Here is a 19350-nt window from a genome sequence, read left to right as displayed (position 1 = left end):
ATTAAAGGCTGTGCCACAGAGCCCAGCTGAAGGACATTCACTGAAAAAATGAGCAGAATTTAAAAATCCAATGGCTAGATATTGGAGACAATGAAAAATGTCAAAATGAACTCTGACCCAGAGGCCTAGAGTTGGCTGCTACTGACAAAAAGATAGATTTGGAAAGTAGTTTTACAGAAAAACAAAGGGCTCAGATCCTGAGTTTGAAGTGACTTAAACTGATAAAAACAGAGACTGTCAAAGTCAGAGCAACAAAGTTTAAAAGTTAGAAAACAGAGGGCTCATTAGTAAATATCTTACTGGATCCAAAATGTCACTGTTGGTGAAAGCTGAGAAGCAATGTAATTTATACTACAGTATTCCTCCCCACAAGGCTCAGGATTTGGTGGTACCAGGTGTCTCTGTAAATGGGGATGAGGGTGGAATTCAACATAGTAATATTGTTTTGAAACATTTTTAGCCCATTAAATTCCAAGTTTGCAATTCTGAGAAAATTTCAAATGAAAATGGCACAGATTCATTAAAACAGGATGGAAACCATAATCTAGAGTTTATACATCCTTTATCATCATTAAGAATTGGCTACAGATTGTCCTATAAATAGGACACTGGGACAATATAGAATCTTTCACATATAGAAGTCATCCCATAAATAGGACATCAGGCAAATATGATAACTGGGACATGGATAAAATGGGTTAAGAAATAGAGCCACAGAACACAGGACATGATGCAGGCTAACAGCCCTTTCCCTGGCCCAACAGGTCACTAAGAGGTTTATTCTCTGGGGGTGATAAAATAGGGTCTCTGGAGGATATCTACAGTCAAGGGAAGGGTACTATTTTGAAAAAAAGGATATTAGGTGACTGAACTGTATATATTGAAAAAACCTGATCATTTGCTTAACTCAGTTCCCAGAACACTAGTAGCCAGGTGATTACATTCTAGGTAGAAGATGTGAAGAAGATAAATCTTCTGTATGGAATATGACCAAACCAAAAGGAAAGGTCCAAAGATTTTGACATGTGAGGATAAAATGAAAACACCCCAAACAGATCTCACTACAGTGAATACCAAGGTTGACCCAGGCACAGAGCTTCCAATAGCTTATTACTCTATTCGTACAGTTAGACAGTTTTCTATTTAGGGATTCTAAACAGAAAGAAAGCAACACACCCCATGTAGGAAAAAGAAAATATCAAGAAAGGAAAACTAATATCCTCTAAGAGATTCAATAAACACACACACACACAAACGATACAGGAACAGGATGTTATTTTTAGAAATGAGAGAACCAAGCTGGAAGTGATGGTGAAAACCTAAAATTCCAGAAATCCTAGTGACCAGGGAGGCTAAGGCAGGAGGATTACAAGTTCTAAGCCAGTCTGGGTAACTAAGCAAGAACCTGTTCCAAAATTAAAAATAAAAAAGGGCTGGTGACATAACTTAATGGTAGAGCACATCCCTGGGTTCAATCCCCAGTAAGCACCTCACACACAACAAAAGAAATGAGAGAACCAAGTAACTCTTGTAGAATGACAATATAATAGGAGAAATAAGAAATAATGAGACTTATATAAGGAAATGCTAAAAAGAATCTCTCCCCCCCACTGCTGGGGGGTGGAGTGAATGAAAGAAAATATGAGAGGAAGGTAAGAAATGAAGGACTTATATAAGGGTTTTAACATTTGAGTAAAGGTATTTCAGAAGCAGAGAACAGAGACCAAGGAGGAGAATACAATGTAAAAAATTAAGAAAGAGTCAAACCCAAAGAATTACGAGTTTCAAAATTCAAAGTATATATCAAAATCTTTAGCCAATTAGGTAAAAATAGTCTTCTAGTGAGGCACATCACTGTGAAATAATATACTAAAGACTTCTGCAAGGGAAAAGATTTCACACAAAGATGAAGAATCAGAGCAAGAAGAATGGTCTTTAGCAAGAAGAATGAAAACTAGAAGATAATGGATAAATTTTGACAAATATCTGAAGGATAATTATTTTTAACCTAGAACTCTATAGGTAGTCAACCGAATATGAAAGCAGAATAAAGACTATCAGACATTCAAGGTCTCCCCAAAATCTTGTACTCTTTCTTACAGCTACTATATTCTATCACATAATTGTCACTGCAGGATTTACATATATTTACATGTATTCCATGTATAATCATTTAGTAATAAAAGATTTTTAAGTAATACCAGCACAATTTATTAAATAATTAAAAAATTAAAAAAAAAAACTTCACATAATGGTTGCAACCCCATATTTTTACAAAAAATTTGGCATAAAATACGTAATTATGCAGTGAAATATGGTACTGAAAAGGTCTCAAGTTCTCTGCACAAAAACAAAAAAGAAGATCAGAGACAGCTAATTAACAGGGGTTACAAAGACAGAGAGAGAAAATAATAAACTACAGGATGATAGTGAAGGAAATCCCCAATTACATGTTGCAGGACAGAGTTCTTCAGGAAGATTAAGCGGAAATAATATCCAAATGTACTGTCCATATTAAAGCATAAATATTTATATCACTATGGGGTTAAATTAAGTGATGAACATTACAAAGAAAATTAAACACGCCAAATAATGTAGAAAGGAAAAGGAATCACAATACATGTTTCAGTGATAGTACTGAAATCCCAATAATTTAAGTATGGAATAATCATTTAGGAAAAAAAACGATATGACATTTGGAAGATGGGGGATTGGGGTAGTGTTGGTAGATGGGTTCTATTTTCCACAAAGAAGAAATAGTAACTAGAATTGGGGGGGGGGAAGACGTACTATAACCATGTCATTTATTATTCATGTAAAGATAAATATATTAGGAGAGTGAAAAACTGGCAAAAAGAACGGCACATTTTAAAATCACAATGTTTATAACTCAATTAAATACATGGATAGCTGATAAGCAAAACAATAACTATTATATCTTTAGAAACAAAGAACAAAAAAAACAAAAACAAGCTCTTTGAAAACTATGTAAAATTTCATTACTGTGTTCCAGACACTGATATGCTGAAGAGGTTACTGAAAAGTGAGATCTGAGCAGGATCCAGCAAGGTGGGACACTGTGTCCTAGTGTCCAAGTCAGAGTATATGCCAGTGCTGAATGAGTAAATGGGTGAAAAGAATGTAAGATCATTTTAGTAGAGAGATATTATAAAAAGAAAGACATGCATGTAATAATCTGCTGTAGTAAAAGGGACAGGAAGAACTGTATCAGAACGAAGAAGCGTTCCACGTTAATAAGCAAGCATGCAAGAAGGTGTTCCAAAGACAAAGGCACAGAAACTTGAAATGGGGGTAGGGGGCAGAAAGGTGACAATGTCTGATGTTTGAACAGTGTGATATTTGTTAGAACCAATATTATTTGCTGATTCGTTTACTGGTTTTTTTTGTTTGTTTGTTTTTTTGCGGTGCTGGCGATCGAACCCAGGGCCTTGTGCTTGCTAGGCAGGCACTCAACCAACTGAGTTATTATATCCCCAGCCCCTCATTTACTATTTACTGTGCACCAGGTACTATTCTAGGTACTATAGATGGAGTAGTGACCAAAAATATCTTTGTTGTGATAGGACATATATCTAGGAAAAGAGACATTAAGCAAATATAGAGTATCAGATTGTGCTAAGTATTATGGGGGAGGACTGAAGGGACAGAGAAAGAGAAAAAACTCATGAGTGGTGGTTTGCTAATTATGTTTGGGTATTTGGGGGAAGAGCTCTCTGTTGACCTAGGAGTAGGAACTTAAAATAAGGGAGAAAGGTGAACACAGTATCTTGGGGAGAGTATTTCAGTGGGAGCGACAGTAAGTGCTCTTTGCTTAGTGGTGTTTGGAAAATGGTAAGAACTCTGGCATTCATTCTAAGTAGGACCTCCAAATGAAGGTTTAGAGAATATCTGACTTGACCTACATTTTAAACATCACTCTGATAGCTGCGTTAACAACAGTACACAGGGGGCAAGTGCAGCAGGAGAAAGTGAGGAAGGCTACAGTGGTCACAACCCGTCATACAGGCAAAGCTGTGAGACAGCCAGAATCAAACAGTAGTATGGAGGAGTGATTCTAATTACTCCATCTTTCTATCAGTCAGTGCTTAACTCTAACTTTATTTCTAAAATGTTTTAACAATATTCTAGAATAAATACTGGAAATGAGATCCTCCTGGATCATTTCCTGTTTCCTCTTTTGAGTAGTTTTCATTTACACGCAAACCATTTATTATAGCTTTTTAAAAGTTGTCTATTAAAAAATTGCCCCCCCAAACTTTCCTAACTAGACATAAATGTTTAAGTATTAATATAATAACAATAATTAAAGCAAGATCTCACTATTTAACCTGGAGATTAGAGAAAAAAAATACTTTTCTGAGTTATTGAAGGTAGAAAAATTGAGGTATTCTTTGGGGAAAATAATACAATATTAAACATAAAATTAAGTAATATGGCACTATATACCTAAAAGTCTTCAAAAAAAAAAAAAAATCACCTAGCTTTTGACACAAAGATTTATGCAAAAAGATTCTCATCACAAAGAGCTGTCAAAAATGCTTAAAGATGTAGGGAATATTATGTAATCATCTGAATTTTATATAAAAAGAAAAGTGTCCAAAGTATATTAAGTGAATTAAAAGATCACAATTTTTAAGTTGGGTTGCAGTTTTGAAATCAGGAGTTGGATGAGAGGGAGGCTATGAATCTAGCCATTAAAAGTATGAAAAGAGAATAAGAATAGGGATAACACAAAATTGGCCAGGAGCTGATATTACTGAATGTGGGTGATGAGTGAATAGGGTGGATGGAGGATGGGGGTGGATTTTTCATTATTTTATCAGTTTTCCTATTTTTGTAGATATATCTGAATTTTTCTATAACAAAAGGTCAAAAAAAAAAAAAAAAAAGAAACAAGGGCTGGGATTGTGTCTCAGTGGCAGAGGCTTGCCTAATGCATGTGAGGCTCTGGGTTTGATCCTCAGTACCACATTAAAAAATAAATAAATAATTTAAGGGTATTCGTCCATCTACAACAAAAAATAATTTTAAAAAAGTGAAACAATATTCACTAAAATGTTAAGTGATGCTATGAATACACAATTACAGATGTTTTATTTCAGCATAACTAAGTCCAAATTCTCATTCATTCTCAGTCACTTCAAAACATATCACAAAGACAAATTTAACTTACCACCCAACAGGCATTTCCAAGATCAGCTATCTTCACTTTGAGTTTTTCTGCATTTTTTGGCTCAAGGGGATTAACGAGAAAATTTCCAGCAGTGGATTTTCCTACAGACAATAGGCACTGTCAATAAAACTGTTTAATGAACAAAAAATATCCAAAGGGCTCTAATGACTCTCTCCAAGGTAAGAGTTAAACAGGACCTTGACTGGCAACCTATGATAATTTTCTAAGATAAAACGAACACAGCAATAACTTCTATTTCTAGAATTAAAAACCTTGGTGCTCACAGTACCAAGTGAAATACTGTGAAGCTCAAACACAACCAATAAACTTTAAAGTTAGCTATTGCTTTACAAACGGAAAGTAACTTGGATAACACCTGCTGTAAAACTAGTTACAAAAACAATGGTACTTTTAGTTTAGAAATCATGAATGTGCTGTGCAGGGGAGGAGTGTTGGTGTATCTGCACGGATACCTTTGTTGTCCAGTGGTCCATTATGTTCCTGTTCTTGCTCATCTTCACAAGGTATCTCTGCCCGAATGCTTTCTTGAAGTTGGCTGATGTCCTGTTCACTGAATGACTGGTTTACAGGTGAGGAAGACTGGCACACCATGGTATCTGACACCTCAGAAGTTATAGGTGTACAAGAGTCTGTTTCTTGAGATGTGCTGCTGTCACCATTTTGGGAGCTTAGGAGATTAGGTTCCTGCTTCAAATTTTGGACACCACAGTCATTAGCATTATGTAGATCCTCTTTAAGCCTCAATGTTTCTTTATTACTGTTCTCAGTATAATTTATGATTTCAATTACTCCATTGCAATTAATTTCTGCTGCACCACCCTCTACACCAGGTTCCATAAGTGTCTGATCCTGGCCAATGGAACTTGACTCTTCTAAGGAACAAACAAACAAAACAGGATGTATGTGTATGTATGTGAGTGAAAGAATAATTTCTCACAAGATTAAAACATTTCCAGAACTTACACTGAGTGACATAAAAACATGACTAACTATCTAAAACCTACTTATGGAAGGACAAAGATCTTATCCTTACCCAATGGCTAAATAAAGCCTATGTTCTACTTCCTGAGACATATTAGAAATTACATTTGAATATCACCTGCCTAACATTTATGAAAAGATCTGAATTCTTATAAGGACACCCCCAGAGATGTACTGTATGTATGAAACCACTACATTATATAACAATGATAAATCAATGCTAAAGTGTGCCATAAAATAATTTTTGTGATGCTCTATTTATACCAAGTTTTTCTTGGGTCATTTTATTAGATGGGTTCTCTTTCAAGGGTCTTTCAACAGGACTCTCTGAATCTTCTTGCTTGTTAGGTCTTTTTTGCCCAGGGCCCGACTCTTTCTCCATTTCCTCAATTTCCTGCATTCGCTTCTCTAGTAATTCTGCCTGGCGCTTCTGCTTCTTCTTCAATTTCTTCTTCTTATTCTTTGACATTTTGTCAGCCTGGGCGGAGATTACAAACAGATAAAGCCTTCAGGTGGCTAATCCATTATCCCTAGTTGGAGATAACTGTTAACTTTAAATACTTACTGATTAAATTTCACTCTTTCCCTAAGTTTTTCATTAACTTAAAAGTTGTAGCTAGGAATGGTGGTACAAACCTGTAAACCCAGCAGCTCAGGAGGCTGATGCAGATTGCAAGTTCAAAGCCAGCCTCAGCAACTTAGTGAGACCCTGTCTCTAAATAAAATGTAAAAAGGGCTGGGGGATGTGGCTCAGTGGTTAAGTGCCCCTGGGCTCAATTCCCAGACCAAAAAAAGAATAACAAAAACAAAAACACCAGCAAATATTCTTATGAAGTGAAATGACATATAAAAATAAATTAACAATAAATCTTGGTTTACTGAGCAGTCTTTGAGGCTGGCTTATTCTCAGACACTCAAAATTTATAGAAGCAACACCAGTAAAGATTTGCTGAAGATGTGTGGGAATTTACTGAAGAAAATTATAGAAGTGCAGGAATATTTTCTCCCTTGGTTTCCAAACTCTGTTTAAACAGAGACCATCTATAATGGAAGAATACATGCCCAGAGCCCATTGGTTGGAATTAAATATAGAAACCCCTTATACTTACTGGTTTGGGTTGGGGAGCAGTACTGACTGAAAAGAAAAGAAAGCCAAGTAAGAATTCTAGCATTTAGCAGGCAAGATAAACTTAGATAAGATACCTGACCAGAATGAAAAGCTTTTTTGTACAGCCTGTTGTTATTAAGTGACTTTAGTAGAAGCCACATTATCCTTATTTTTAAAGAAAACGAATAGTGTATACAAAAGTTGTCAAACCTTTAAAAAGTTAAAAAATGAATCCTTCCCCAGGTAGCATTAATACATGCAAAGGACCAAGTCCTAATTTCTGGTTTCTACTATTAATACTGCTAAAATCACCTATTTCCCCATTCCCACACACTAATTAAAATAGAAAGTGACAAGCAACAAGCAACTCATCCCCAATCTGCACTTCCAAATCTTAACTCTTTCCCCTGGAACCTGTCAATTTTAAAAGGGGAGGCTAGGTGACACCAAGAACTATAGTAATACAGTATATAGAACATATTATGAGTAACAGTTTAAGTTAGGTGGAAATAATTTCATTATGATGAAAAATGTATCCTCAATCATTCTCAAATGTACAGGTCAGTAGAGTTCACTATATCCACACTATTGTGCAAAAGAGTTCTAGAACTTGTTCACTGTGCAAAACTGAAACTCTTGTTTCAACTTCTTGTTTTTCTTGTTTTTCTGCTCTTCCTTTAAAGGAACTTTATAACTGTTGTTTCAATCTGCATATCAAGAAAGTTCCTCAAGGGTTGGGATTGTAGCTCAGCGGTAGAGCTCTTGCCTAGCACATGCGAGGCACTGGGTTCGATCCTCAGCACCACATAAAAATAAATAAAGGTATTGTGTTCATCTACAACTAAAAAAAAAATTTAAAAAATGAAGTTCCTCAAATGACTTAACTACTAAAATAGGAAAAAACAATTTCAATCATAATTTATTTAACACATACTATTATGTGGCATGCTAGTAATGATATCAACGTGAAATTTAACCATGGTAATTCATGTAATGAGGGAAAATTAAATCGAGTAAGTCAGCCAAGGTCTTCTAGTCAATGGTGAAGCTAAGATTCAAACCAGGTCTCATCCGAGTGCTTAAACCCAAGCTCTTAAATGCAATGTTATCTTGTTCCTGTGCAGATCACTAATCCACAAGTGGGCATGTGTGATCATGGTAAGCAGTAGGCATAGGAAAAATGGTCATCAAATAAAAGGAAAACCATCTTTAAAAAACAATACAAGTGAACTATTTTAATATATAACATGTCTGTACCTAAAAGATACAACAATCTCAGAGAAACAATAAGAAAAGTCTCTTGAAGGCTGACATATTTCTTAAATATTTTACAGTTAAATGATCAAACAGTATTTTATTAACTCCCTGGCAATAGAACAATGGTAGAAATTTATCTAACCTTCTAATGAGAGCAAAGTCCCTCTTCACCCAATATACCTGCAGATCCTGAAGGTGGAGGAGCTCCAGATCGCTGCCATTCTGTTGCTTCTGCAGCCAGCCTCCGAATGTACTGCTCATTCACTGACAACAAGATGTTTTCTGGTTTAATGTCAGTGTGGATGATACGGCACTTGGTATGTAAATAATCCAGACCCTGTAACACCTGAATGGGAATACAGCAAACTTGTAAACACAGAATACAAGATTAGTTATAAATTTTCAAGTTTTACAAAGTTAATTCTATTTGGAAATATTCTTTAATTAAGTACATTTATAAAGACTGAGAATAAATGTTCAGCACACCCTTTAAGTGTTTAAATGTAGGTAAAGGAGATTTAGATACCTTCAATAACTAGAAATAGGATAGACACAATAAACCCCACAGCTGGAAAAAAAAAAAAAAACCAAACTTAATTTTAGCAATTAAAACCCCCTGATTTTTAAAATAAAAATTATATTGGGAGAAGAAACTCCTGATTTTTAGCAATATTTGAAAAATCGCTACACAGCAAAGACAGAGATACATACTTGCTGAATGATTTTTTTGACACAAGGCAGTGGAAGCCCCTGATAATTGGACTTGATGATCCACTTGAGCAGATGATGCCCCAAAACTTCAAACACCATGCAGATATCTAGGAGTTCATTAAGGAATAAAAGGAGGCACAATAGAGAAACAGGGCAAGACAAGATGTAGATTCCACCATAATGAATATGTTACATATTCTTTTCTTTTGATACAAAAATTTACAGAGCTTGTCAATATTCTGAAATTCCAAGGTCTACTGCTGAAAACATCCATGAAAAGAGGAAGAGCTAGTTTCTTGAATAAATTATGCATACAAATATACTCAGTAGTGAAAAGTAAAACCCACACATACAAACTGTAAGCACTAAGCTCAAGTTATCAATTAGATTTAGGCAAAGCAGTTTTTTCCTCTAACATTGCAGAGCAATAGCTCCCACTCTCAAGAGTCTGAAAGTTTAAAAAAAGAAAAAAGAAAAAAAAATTCTTCCTTGGCATTAGAAGATTTAAAAATGCAAATGTCAACCTTTTCTTCTCTCTTTAACAATGCTGGGGATAGAACCCAGTGCAGGCAAGCACTTCCACTGAGCTATATCTTCAGCCCTCAATTTTTTTTTATTATTATTTTTTTGCGGTGCTGGGGTTTGAACCCAGGGCCTTGTGCTTGTGAGGCAAACATTCTACCAACTCAGTCATATCCCCAGCCCAGTCCTCAATATTTTTAAAAAATAAAAAACTGACCTATGCTTTATAGTTTACAAAACTAATCTTCATCCTAGTGCCACCATGTGTTCTCTATATTCAAACATTCTGATCACACCACATAGCAGGAATACTCTGAGCCTACTCTGAATGTGCAGGGCACTGCAGAGATTTTGAGTTTTAGTCTTCCTTTTTTGGCAGGGCAGGATTGAGCCCAGGGGCACTTAACCACTGAGCCACATCCCCAGTCCATTTTTATTTTTTATTTTGTGACAGGGTCTCATAAATTGCAGAGGCTGGCTTTGAACCTGTGATCCTCCTGCCTCAGCCTTCTGAACCATTGGGATTACAGGTGTGTGCCACTGCACCTGGCTTATGTTGCTGTCTTCTATCCTCCTAAATTTCTATATACATTAAAAAGTCAAGACATACACATATAATAATGACCTAGTGTCCAGATATTTTTTTAAATTTTAGTTGTAGATGAATACTTTTATTTTTACGTGGTGCTGAGGATAAAACCCAGCGCCTCATGCGAGTAAGGCAAGCACTTAACCACTAAGCTATAACTCCAGTCTAAATTTTGTTTTAAATAATATTTTCTACTAGAAGAAAGCCTGTGCTGCTTGGAAATGGCTAGACCCAAGGCTACTGGACAGGGAAAATACAGTATGGGCTTAGAGCACCTTGCTGTGCCAAACAAGAGAATAACAAAAAAAAAAGGAATCATTTTGAAGAGAATGCCAATGGCCAAAGTGAGGACTATAAGAGTAAAGCTGTGAGTTAACAGACTAACTAAAAATAGCCAGATGCAGTGGCACATGCCTATAGTCCCAGAAAATTGGGAGGCTAAGTCATAAGGATTGCAAATTTAAGGCCAGCCTGGGCAACTCAGTGAGAACCTGTCTCACAATAAGATAAAAAGATGTAGTTCTGGGGTTGGGGATATAGCTCAGTTGGTAGAGTGCTTGCCTCGCAAGCACAAGGTCCTGGGTTCAATCCCCAGCACCACGAAAAAAAAAAAAAAAAGTAGTTCTATGGTAGTGCATCCTGGTTCAATCCCCAGTATTGCCTGCTTTTCTCCCTCAGATCTATTTAAGTGTGAGAGGGGCAGAAAGGAAATGTCTTCTTTAAAGAGAGCCAAATGATCAATACACAAGGTATGATGGAAACAAAAATCACCATTTTATAATCACTATAATAATAACAGATTCCATTAGAATCAATTAATACTAAAACCACTATGTGAAAGACTGTTGGGAAAATGACTGTCACAGTGTCAAAACATCACTTCACAGATTTCTTCTTAATTATAAAAGGAACAAAGTATTTTTTACAACAGGGAATTTGGTAAAGCACTGCCTCAAAGAAGTAATCAAACTTAGCACTACCAATGATAAAACAAATTTGCATTGCTTGCTCTCTGATACAATACACTGAGAATAAGACACTATCTATCATGTTTGACAAAACTGATTAACCTGAACTAATAATCAGACAAATCAAAATTAAGAAGCAAACTAATAACTAGCCTGAATTCTTAACCAAATAAGAAAGAAAAAAGGAAAACAGAAAAGGTTAATGTCATGAAAGGAACTGATGATTAATGGAACATGACAAATCAAAATAAGATAACATCTCAAGCTACTGTAATGAGGAAAAAAAAAGGAGAGAGCCAAAATATATATATGTATTTAAAAAAAAAAAAAAAGAAAACTCTGGCTACTGGAAACAAGAGCAATGATCCCTGAAAAAAGGAAACAAATGAGTTAAATTCTGACTGCCCCCACTGTGCTGCCTTGAAACTTTCTAGGTACCCTATGAGTTGAATAGATGGGAGTTGAAAATCTGGGGGGACAAGGAAGCTATACAAGGACTCAAAGAGGAGAAAGCTATAGAAGACAACTTAGGAATTTACAGAGGGTCCCTTCAAGTATTCAGCAGAGTACTAACAAGTACATACATGTGATGAAACTAAGAGGCAGAGGAAAAAAGTCAATTGAAAGAATTAGAGGAAAACAGTACCCAGCATGGACTTGGAAGAGTACTTGTTCCCACCAAAAAGACTAGAAAAAACTCAGTCACAGGGCATTGGGAAGAATATTCAGGAAGGTCTTGACTTCAGTCGAGAGGAATATTTAGCTCTAAACCAAGCACTGCACACCCCAGAAAAAAGTTCAAGATTTATAGGACGGCAAGTTATCCAGCAGCCAACATGTTTGGCATTATCTTTAAACATATGTTTACATTATCTTATTATAATGATTCTAAAGCTGCAGCAGAGATGCAGGAAAATATATCCAAAATTAGAGTAACTAAATGAAATGGACCCAGAATCCATGAATACAAGTGACAGAATTAGTGGAAAAGGATATTAAAGGGCTGCCATAGCTATATTCTGCATGCTCAAAAAGTTGAGACAAGGAAGGTATACAAGACAGATAAAATATGAACTTCTAGAGATGAAAAGTACAATATAAGAAGTGAAAATACACTGAATGGGATAAATGGCAGGTTACAAGAAAAATTTTAAAAGATTAGTGAACTACAGCAACAAAAGAAATTCAAAATAAAACAAATGGAGGAAAAATAATCCAAACCAGCAAATTTACCCATCCACTAGAGTAAGCTGTGAGAAAAACCTCAAATAAGTCCCCAAAAAAGGGAGGGAAAAAAGGAAGGTATCTGCTTTTTACAACGATTCAACAAATCATAAATATAATGGCAATGATCAATACAGTAGCAAAACATAACCTGAGGCACTTAAGATTCTGGATGTCATTTCTCACTAGACAGAATCAGGGGTTCTTAGAGAAATGGTTGATTCTAGAGGAAATGTACAAAATAAGCCTGGAACATCCTGATGAGACAGATAATAAATAAACTGCCAAAGAGCTCACGTGGATCCTAACTCAAGTGAAAATAAACAGAGGGTTCTGGTAGAATAGGAAGCCACCAGTAATCTATTTCCCTCCCTGGGTGCTGCATTGGCAGAGTTGTCTGCTATCATTGTTTTGGAATTCTAGGAGGGTACTGAAAGCTTAAAACTTTCAGGGAAGACAGTAAATAGTGCTTGGTTTTGGTTGATTTCAGCACAGCAGCAGCTACCCATTTCCGACTTCTAGTCCTGTGGAGGCAGCCCTGCACATAGCTTGCAGGGGCCAACGTGAGCAAAAAGGATGCTGTCTGAAACATTAAGGATCTGTTCTCTGACCACCACTTCAAATTAGAGAAAAGCAGTATAAAAAGACCAATTTTGCACCTCCCCAACTGCTTCAAGCCCCTGCCCTACCAAGTGACTTGCAGAGATCTAAAGGGTTAATGTCTTTTTCCTCATTTTCATTTTTCTGTTTCCCCTTTAGGAGCCAGACTTAAAGAATGTTCAAGAGCAAGTGCACACATGGGAAACCTGACTATGTACTCCCAGAGAAAGGCGAGGCTCTCCAGAAAGACCCAACAAGACCTTCAGTTTACATCCCAGGCTGATCCTTCACAGTGACAGCCTACATTTCTTAATAGTAGAACACAAACTAAAAACACAATAAACCCTGAGGAAGGGGCAGAATCTGATTTCCAGAGTTACTGTGTAAGATTCAATGTTCGGTTTTCAACAATAAGAAATATGAAGAAATAGCAAATTATGGTTTATCTGAAGGAAACAAACAAAAACTGCCCCTGAAAAGGACCCAATGGCAAATCTATTAGATAGTCTTTAGATAACTGTCTTCATGATGCGTAAAGGTGGGAAAAAAAAAAAAAAAAAAATCAAGAAAATGATGTATGAACAAAATAAAGTTATCAATAAAGGGAAAGAAAACTTAAAAAGTAGCCAAATATAAATATGGAGCTGAAAACTACAAGTGAAATGAAAAATTCACTAGAGGACTTCCAAGACAGATTTAAGCAGGCAGAAAAAAGAATAGGCAAACTTGACAATGGAAATGATATATTGAGTCCGTGAAACAAAGAAAAGATTGAAGAGAAGTACAATGAAATGGCCCAATTGTGGTAGTCTTAGAAAAGACACAAAAAGGGACTGAGAATATTTGAAGAAATAATACTGAAAATGTCCTAAATTTGCTGAAAGACCAGAACATAAACATCCAAGAAGCTCAGCAAACTATAAGTAAGATGAACTCAAAAAGATCCACACCAAGGTGTATTATACTCAAACAAGAAAAAGCATCTTGAAAGTTGCAAAAGAGATTTGTCACATATATAAGATTTAATATTTTAATTTTTTTGATTCACACCATTCGTGTAATCATACATATACATAGAGTAATACTGTCTGTTTCATTCTACTATTTTTCTGTCCCCCACCCCCTCCCACCCCATTTTTCTCTACAACATCCAAAGTTCCTTCATTCTTCTCAACCCCCCATCACCCCCCCCCCCATTATATATTGTCACGCACTTATCAGAGAAAACATTCGGCCTTTGGTTTTTTGGGTTTGTCTATTTCACTTAGCATGGTATTTCCCAACTTCATCCATTTACCAGCAAATGCCATAATTTTATTCTTCTTTATGGAAGAGTAATATTCCACTGTGTATATATACCACAGTTTCTTTATCCATTTGTCAATTGAAGGGCATCTCGGTTGGTTCCACAATCTAGCTATCGTGAATTGACATATATAAGATTATAAATTTCTCTTAAGAAACTTGAGGCTAGAAGGTCAATATAGTCAAAGTGCTGAAAGACAGCCTGTCAACCAAGAAACCACTGCTAACAAAACTGTCTTTCAAAAGTGAGGGAGAAGCTGGGTGAGGTGGCACATACCTGTAATCCCAGTAACTTGGGAGGCTGAGATAGAAGGAGGTCAAGTTCAAAGGCAGTCTCAGCAACTTAGTTAAGCTAAGCAACTCAGCAAGACCCTGTCTTTAAATAAAATATAAAAAGGACTGATGTGTGGCTCAGTGGTTAAGCGCCCCTGGGTTCAATCCCAGGCACAAAAAAAAAAAAAAAAAAAAGTGAGGGGGAAATTAAGACACATCAACATTTAATAGTGAAATTTATACCACTGGATGTGCCTTGCAAGGAACACAAAATAGAGTCCTGCAAAGTAAAATGAAAGATACAATAATCTCAATTAAGGTAAATACACAGGCAATTATTACTGTACCATTGGGTTATAATTCCATATTTTGTTTTCTACATAATTTAAAGACTTTTTTTTTGGGGGGGGGGGCGGGTGTAGGATCAAATCAAGGCTTCACACATGCTAAGCAAGTGCTCTACCACTAAGCTACATCCCTGGCCCTAAAAAGATACTATTCTTCTGAAAGAATTAATAGCTTTTAAGACATAATTCTATAACACCAAAAATCAAAAGGAGTGAGCATGGAGCAGTTAAAGGAGTTTTTTATGTTACTGAAGTTAAGCTCCTATAAATTCAAATCTGAGTGTTCAAAGACTTTAGGATGATAAATCTAATCCTTGTGGTAACCATATAGGGTATAGCCACATAATATATACAAAAGGAAATGAAAAAGGAATTTAAATATTTCATTACAAAAAAAATCAGCTCACACAGAAGATACTCCAGAAGATACTCCAGGAAAGTTACAGTGATGGATGTGGTAACCGTTGCACAAGGTTAAGTATATTTAATATCACTACCAAAAAAAAGAGAGAGAGAGAGAGAGAGAAAGAGAAAAGAAAGCCTGAAGCATTTGGAGAGAACACTGACTCACTGACTAGAGAAACTTGATGACTAAGAAACTGATCCTTTTTTTTTTTTGGTTCATGTTATAATTTTAACCCTTGTCTTTTAGAGATACACTCTAATAAGATTGGTTATGAGCTAAATGCTGTAATGGTTAATGGATCTGTGGGGATTCATTAAACTATTTTACTTTTTTTATGTTTGAAATTTACCAAAACAAGTTTTTAAAAAATCCAAACTGCTTAAAACAAAACAAAAAAATAAAAGAATTTTTAAGCCCCCACCCTGACCCCAGCAGTACTGGGGACTGAACCCAAGGGTGCTCTACCGCTGAGCTAAAGCCCCAGCCCTCTTTATTTCTTATTTTGAGACAGAGTCTCGCTAAATTGCTGAGACTGGCCACGAATCCTGTCTCAGCCTCACGAGTAGCTAGATGACAGGTATGTGCCACCACATCCAACTGTAAACCATTATTTTCTTGTTTCTAGTTTTAACCTTCTTACTTTTGATTTGTTTAGGGAAGAAACAAATTACAATTTGACAAATGTTTTAATATCTAAGTGGTGAACTAAAAATGACATATTTAGTAGCTTAAAAAAAGACTGAATAAAGGAATATCATAACTGGTTGTAGTTCAAAATGGAAGAGTCCAATAGCTTGGGTGAAAAAAGACTGACGAGTCAGAAGAGGCAGTAATAATTAAACTCAAAATGATACATTAAAAAATACATTGAGGAGCTGGGTGGGATGGCACACCCCTGTAATCCCAGCAGCTCTGGAGGCTGAAGCAGGAGGAGTCATGAGTTCAAAGCCAGTCTTAGTAAAAGCAAGACACTAAGCAACTCAGTGGGACCCTGGCTCTAAATAAAATACAAAATAGGGCTGGGGATGTGGCTCAGTGGTAGAGTGCCCCTGAGTTCAATCCCCTATACCACCCCACCCCCCAAAAAAAATTGTGGAGAAAGTGTGAAGAAATCAACCAAAGGCTAATAACATCACTGAGTGATAGCCATGGTTAGGCTCATGAAAATCGAAGACCAATAGAGCAGAGGAAAGGGACCAGGGGAGGGAGGGGAAGAAAAAGGGGAAATACTGGGGAATGATACTGGCCAAATTATACTGCTAGACTGTGTGCATGTACAAATATATAACAACAAATCCCATCATTATACACAACAACAATGCACCAATAAAAAATATAGGGAGAAAAAGAGCCATGTTTAGGGTACATTATGAATAAGGAATTAGCAAAAGAGACTACATAATTTTAACTGAAGTCCTAAGCACTAAAGACTTAGGCATGTAGGTAGCCAATAATGACTCACTGGCTTAATGTCATTATGTAGATACCAGTTATCATTCCTTACTACCTATTCTTCCCTTAACTGCCATGGAAATAGAATTAACTTGTTTAATACTGAAGTCTATAGTGTTTTTTTGTTTTTTTTTGTTTTTTTTTTTTGCGGTGCTGGGGATCGAACCCAGGGCTTTGTGCTTGCAAGGCAAGCATGCTACTGACTGAGCCATCTCCCCAGCCTGAAGTCTATAGTAATTACCTAATTCAGGGACTTTTATATTTTATTATGAGAAAGAACAATGACCTAGAAAAAAGGAGTTTTCAGGCACAAGAAAAATGCAGCTATACGGCTTTATCTGTAGGTGTGCTGAATTGTGAAAAGGGAGGTGAATGACAGGTGTAAAGACAGGTGAATGACATAATCAGTTAACCCTTAACACAGCTGAGTAACCCTTTTTATGCAGCAGCCAAGACAGTTGAGAAATAAGCAGGATAAGCAAGAGGAAGAACAAAGAGAAATGGCTACGTACAAGGGAGAAAATAATTAAAAAGTGGATAGGGATCACATAGAAATATTTCAAAAATACCTTGAACTTGAAATTCAAACCTATTAATTTTTTTAAAAAGTTTTCTTCCTTATGGTGAAACAAAGGTACTCAACATTACTGAGAATATGTGAAATATTTTTACAGTTTTATTTGTAATTTTCCCAAATAAGTAAAGAAAATTGGCACAATTTGATAAACATTACAAAACTGAGTAACAGAAGACAGAATCTAATGACTACCATGACATCCTGCATAGATTTTAGGTCTTATATAACCCTCTTCTTAATACTTTGAAAACACAGACACACACACAGTCATCAATGAAGTGTCCACAGTAGGTAAAAGATATTGTTTGAAGATGAATGTCAACAATTTTCCTTAGAGATCTTGGGGTTGTTATTTGTACTTCTCTAAGGAAATGACTCAAAACTTCAGAATGATGAGCCTTTTCACATTAATATCTCTTCTCTAATTTCCTTTCTTCCTGCTTCTCTGTCCAAATCTCTTCCCATAGTCACATGTAACTACAGAGCCATTTGTACACCATCTCAAAAACAAACAAAAAAATACCAAAAACCCCACCAGTTAAGAACATATGTCCAGAAAAGTGAAACAGACATGAAAAATAGAATGATATATGACATGTCTTTCCTTATACTTTGTGTGTATAAGGAATTGAACCCAGAACCTTGTGCATGCTAGGCAACCACTCTACCATTGAGTTCTAGTCTCAAACCTTTTTAAAATTTTATTCTGAGACAGGGTGTCATTAAGTTGCCCAGGCTGGCCTCAAATTTGCCATCCTAGTAGCTAGGATTCCAGGCATGTGCCACTACTCCTGGCTTCCTTATTCCTTTTTTGGTAGCTACTGAACAAATAATTTTAGATTCTCCAATTGAAATTTTCAGATTCTAAAAAAAACTGACAGGCTTTCTTAAGCATAGTTGTTGCAATAACCTTTCAAGTAGCTCACTGCACATCACCCATTAATCAGTTAACTTATGAACATAATCAGGTAAGGTTTCCTCCAACATTAAAATTCTAAATAAATGTATAAAAACATTTAATGTCATTTTTTTATTACAATAGAATACAAACAATCATTCCCTTTTTCGATTCTAAACAAAAGCTACATTCGCAGTATCTTCAATGTTAAGACCTGATGAATAATAAATAAAATCATAACTTAAATTCTTATGTTATTTTTCACACACACACACACACACAAACCTTCCCCTAAGATTTCTTATTTAGTAACACAAATTTATTTTAAAAAAATGTTTACTTTGGTTTTGCTTTAATTTATCTGAGAAGAGGGGAGGGGAGCCTAAAGCAATATCCTGAAAAAGCATGCCACACAAAAATAGACATAAATCAGAGCTTTGTTCAGAAAAGTTCCATAAAAGAAGGTAATCTTATTATATATATATTTTTTAGCCAAGAAAAGACATCAATGCTATTTGTACAAATCCAGCTTCTTTCTCTGGGATAAAGTCAATGCTGATTTATTAAGAATAAAGTCTTAAAAGGATACGCGTTCCATTAACTCCTGATATTTTAAAGTCATCCAATAGTTGAACAACCATTTCTCTATTTGGATCGTTAGGATCTGAATTGCGAACCTGTATAGGGGAAGAGACAGTATTGAGCATGGAAGAATACCTGCAGCAACCCAACTCCAAGAATGAGCTCCTGTAAATCAATTCACTAATTTTCTAATTCAACAATTTTGCTACCTAAAGTGTGGCCTCCAAATCAAGTGCTGGTTACCAAATTATGAGGAATTAAGGAGCTTTACAGGTTGCAAATCAATTATAGACCTAACCACACTATTTGTTCAGTTGACATTTTTTTTTTCCTAG

General features: G+C 35.9%; 1 protein-coding gene across 6 annotated transcripts in view; it reads right to left on the bottom strand.

The window, feature by feature from the left end:
• SRPK1 (SRSF protein kinase 1) overlaps nt 1–19350 on the bottom strand; it is a 66942-nt gene that overhangs the window by 17093 nt on the left and 30499 nt on the right. For 4 of the 6 annotated variants that reach the window (XM_079148686.1, XM_079148684.1, XM_079148683.1 and 1 more), the window contains 7 exons: nt 19023–19110; nt 9273–9379; nt 8742–8907; nt 7306–7331; nt 6461–6674; nt 5668–6087; nt 5195–5295 (listed from right to left, as the gene is read on the bottom strand). In XM_079148686.1, the coding sequence (XP_079004812.1) occupies nt 5195–5295; nt 5668–6087; nt 6461–6674; nt 7306–7331; nt 8742–8907; nt 9273–9379; nt 19023–19110 (1122 nt within the window). Of the gene's footprint in view, nt 1–300; nt 402–5194; nt 5296–5667; nt 6088–6460; nt 6675–7305; nt 7332–8741; nt 8908–9272; nt 9380–19022; nt 19111–19350 lie in introns of all 6 variants that reach the window. The other 2 variants (XR_013765327.1, XR_013765328.1) reach the window with 1 other exon arrangement.

Source organism: Sciurus vulgaris, assembly GCF_902686455.1.
Source record: "Sciurus vulgaris genome assembly, chromosome: 7".
NCBI lineage: Eukaryota > Metazoa > Chordata > Mammalia > Rodentia > Sciuridae > Sciurus > Sciurus vulgaris.
This window is presented reverse-complemented; position numbering and strand designations above follow the sequence as displayed.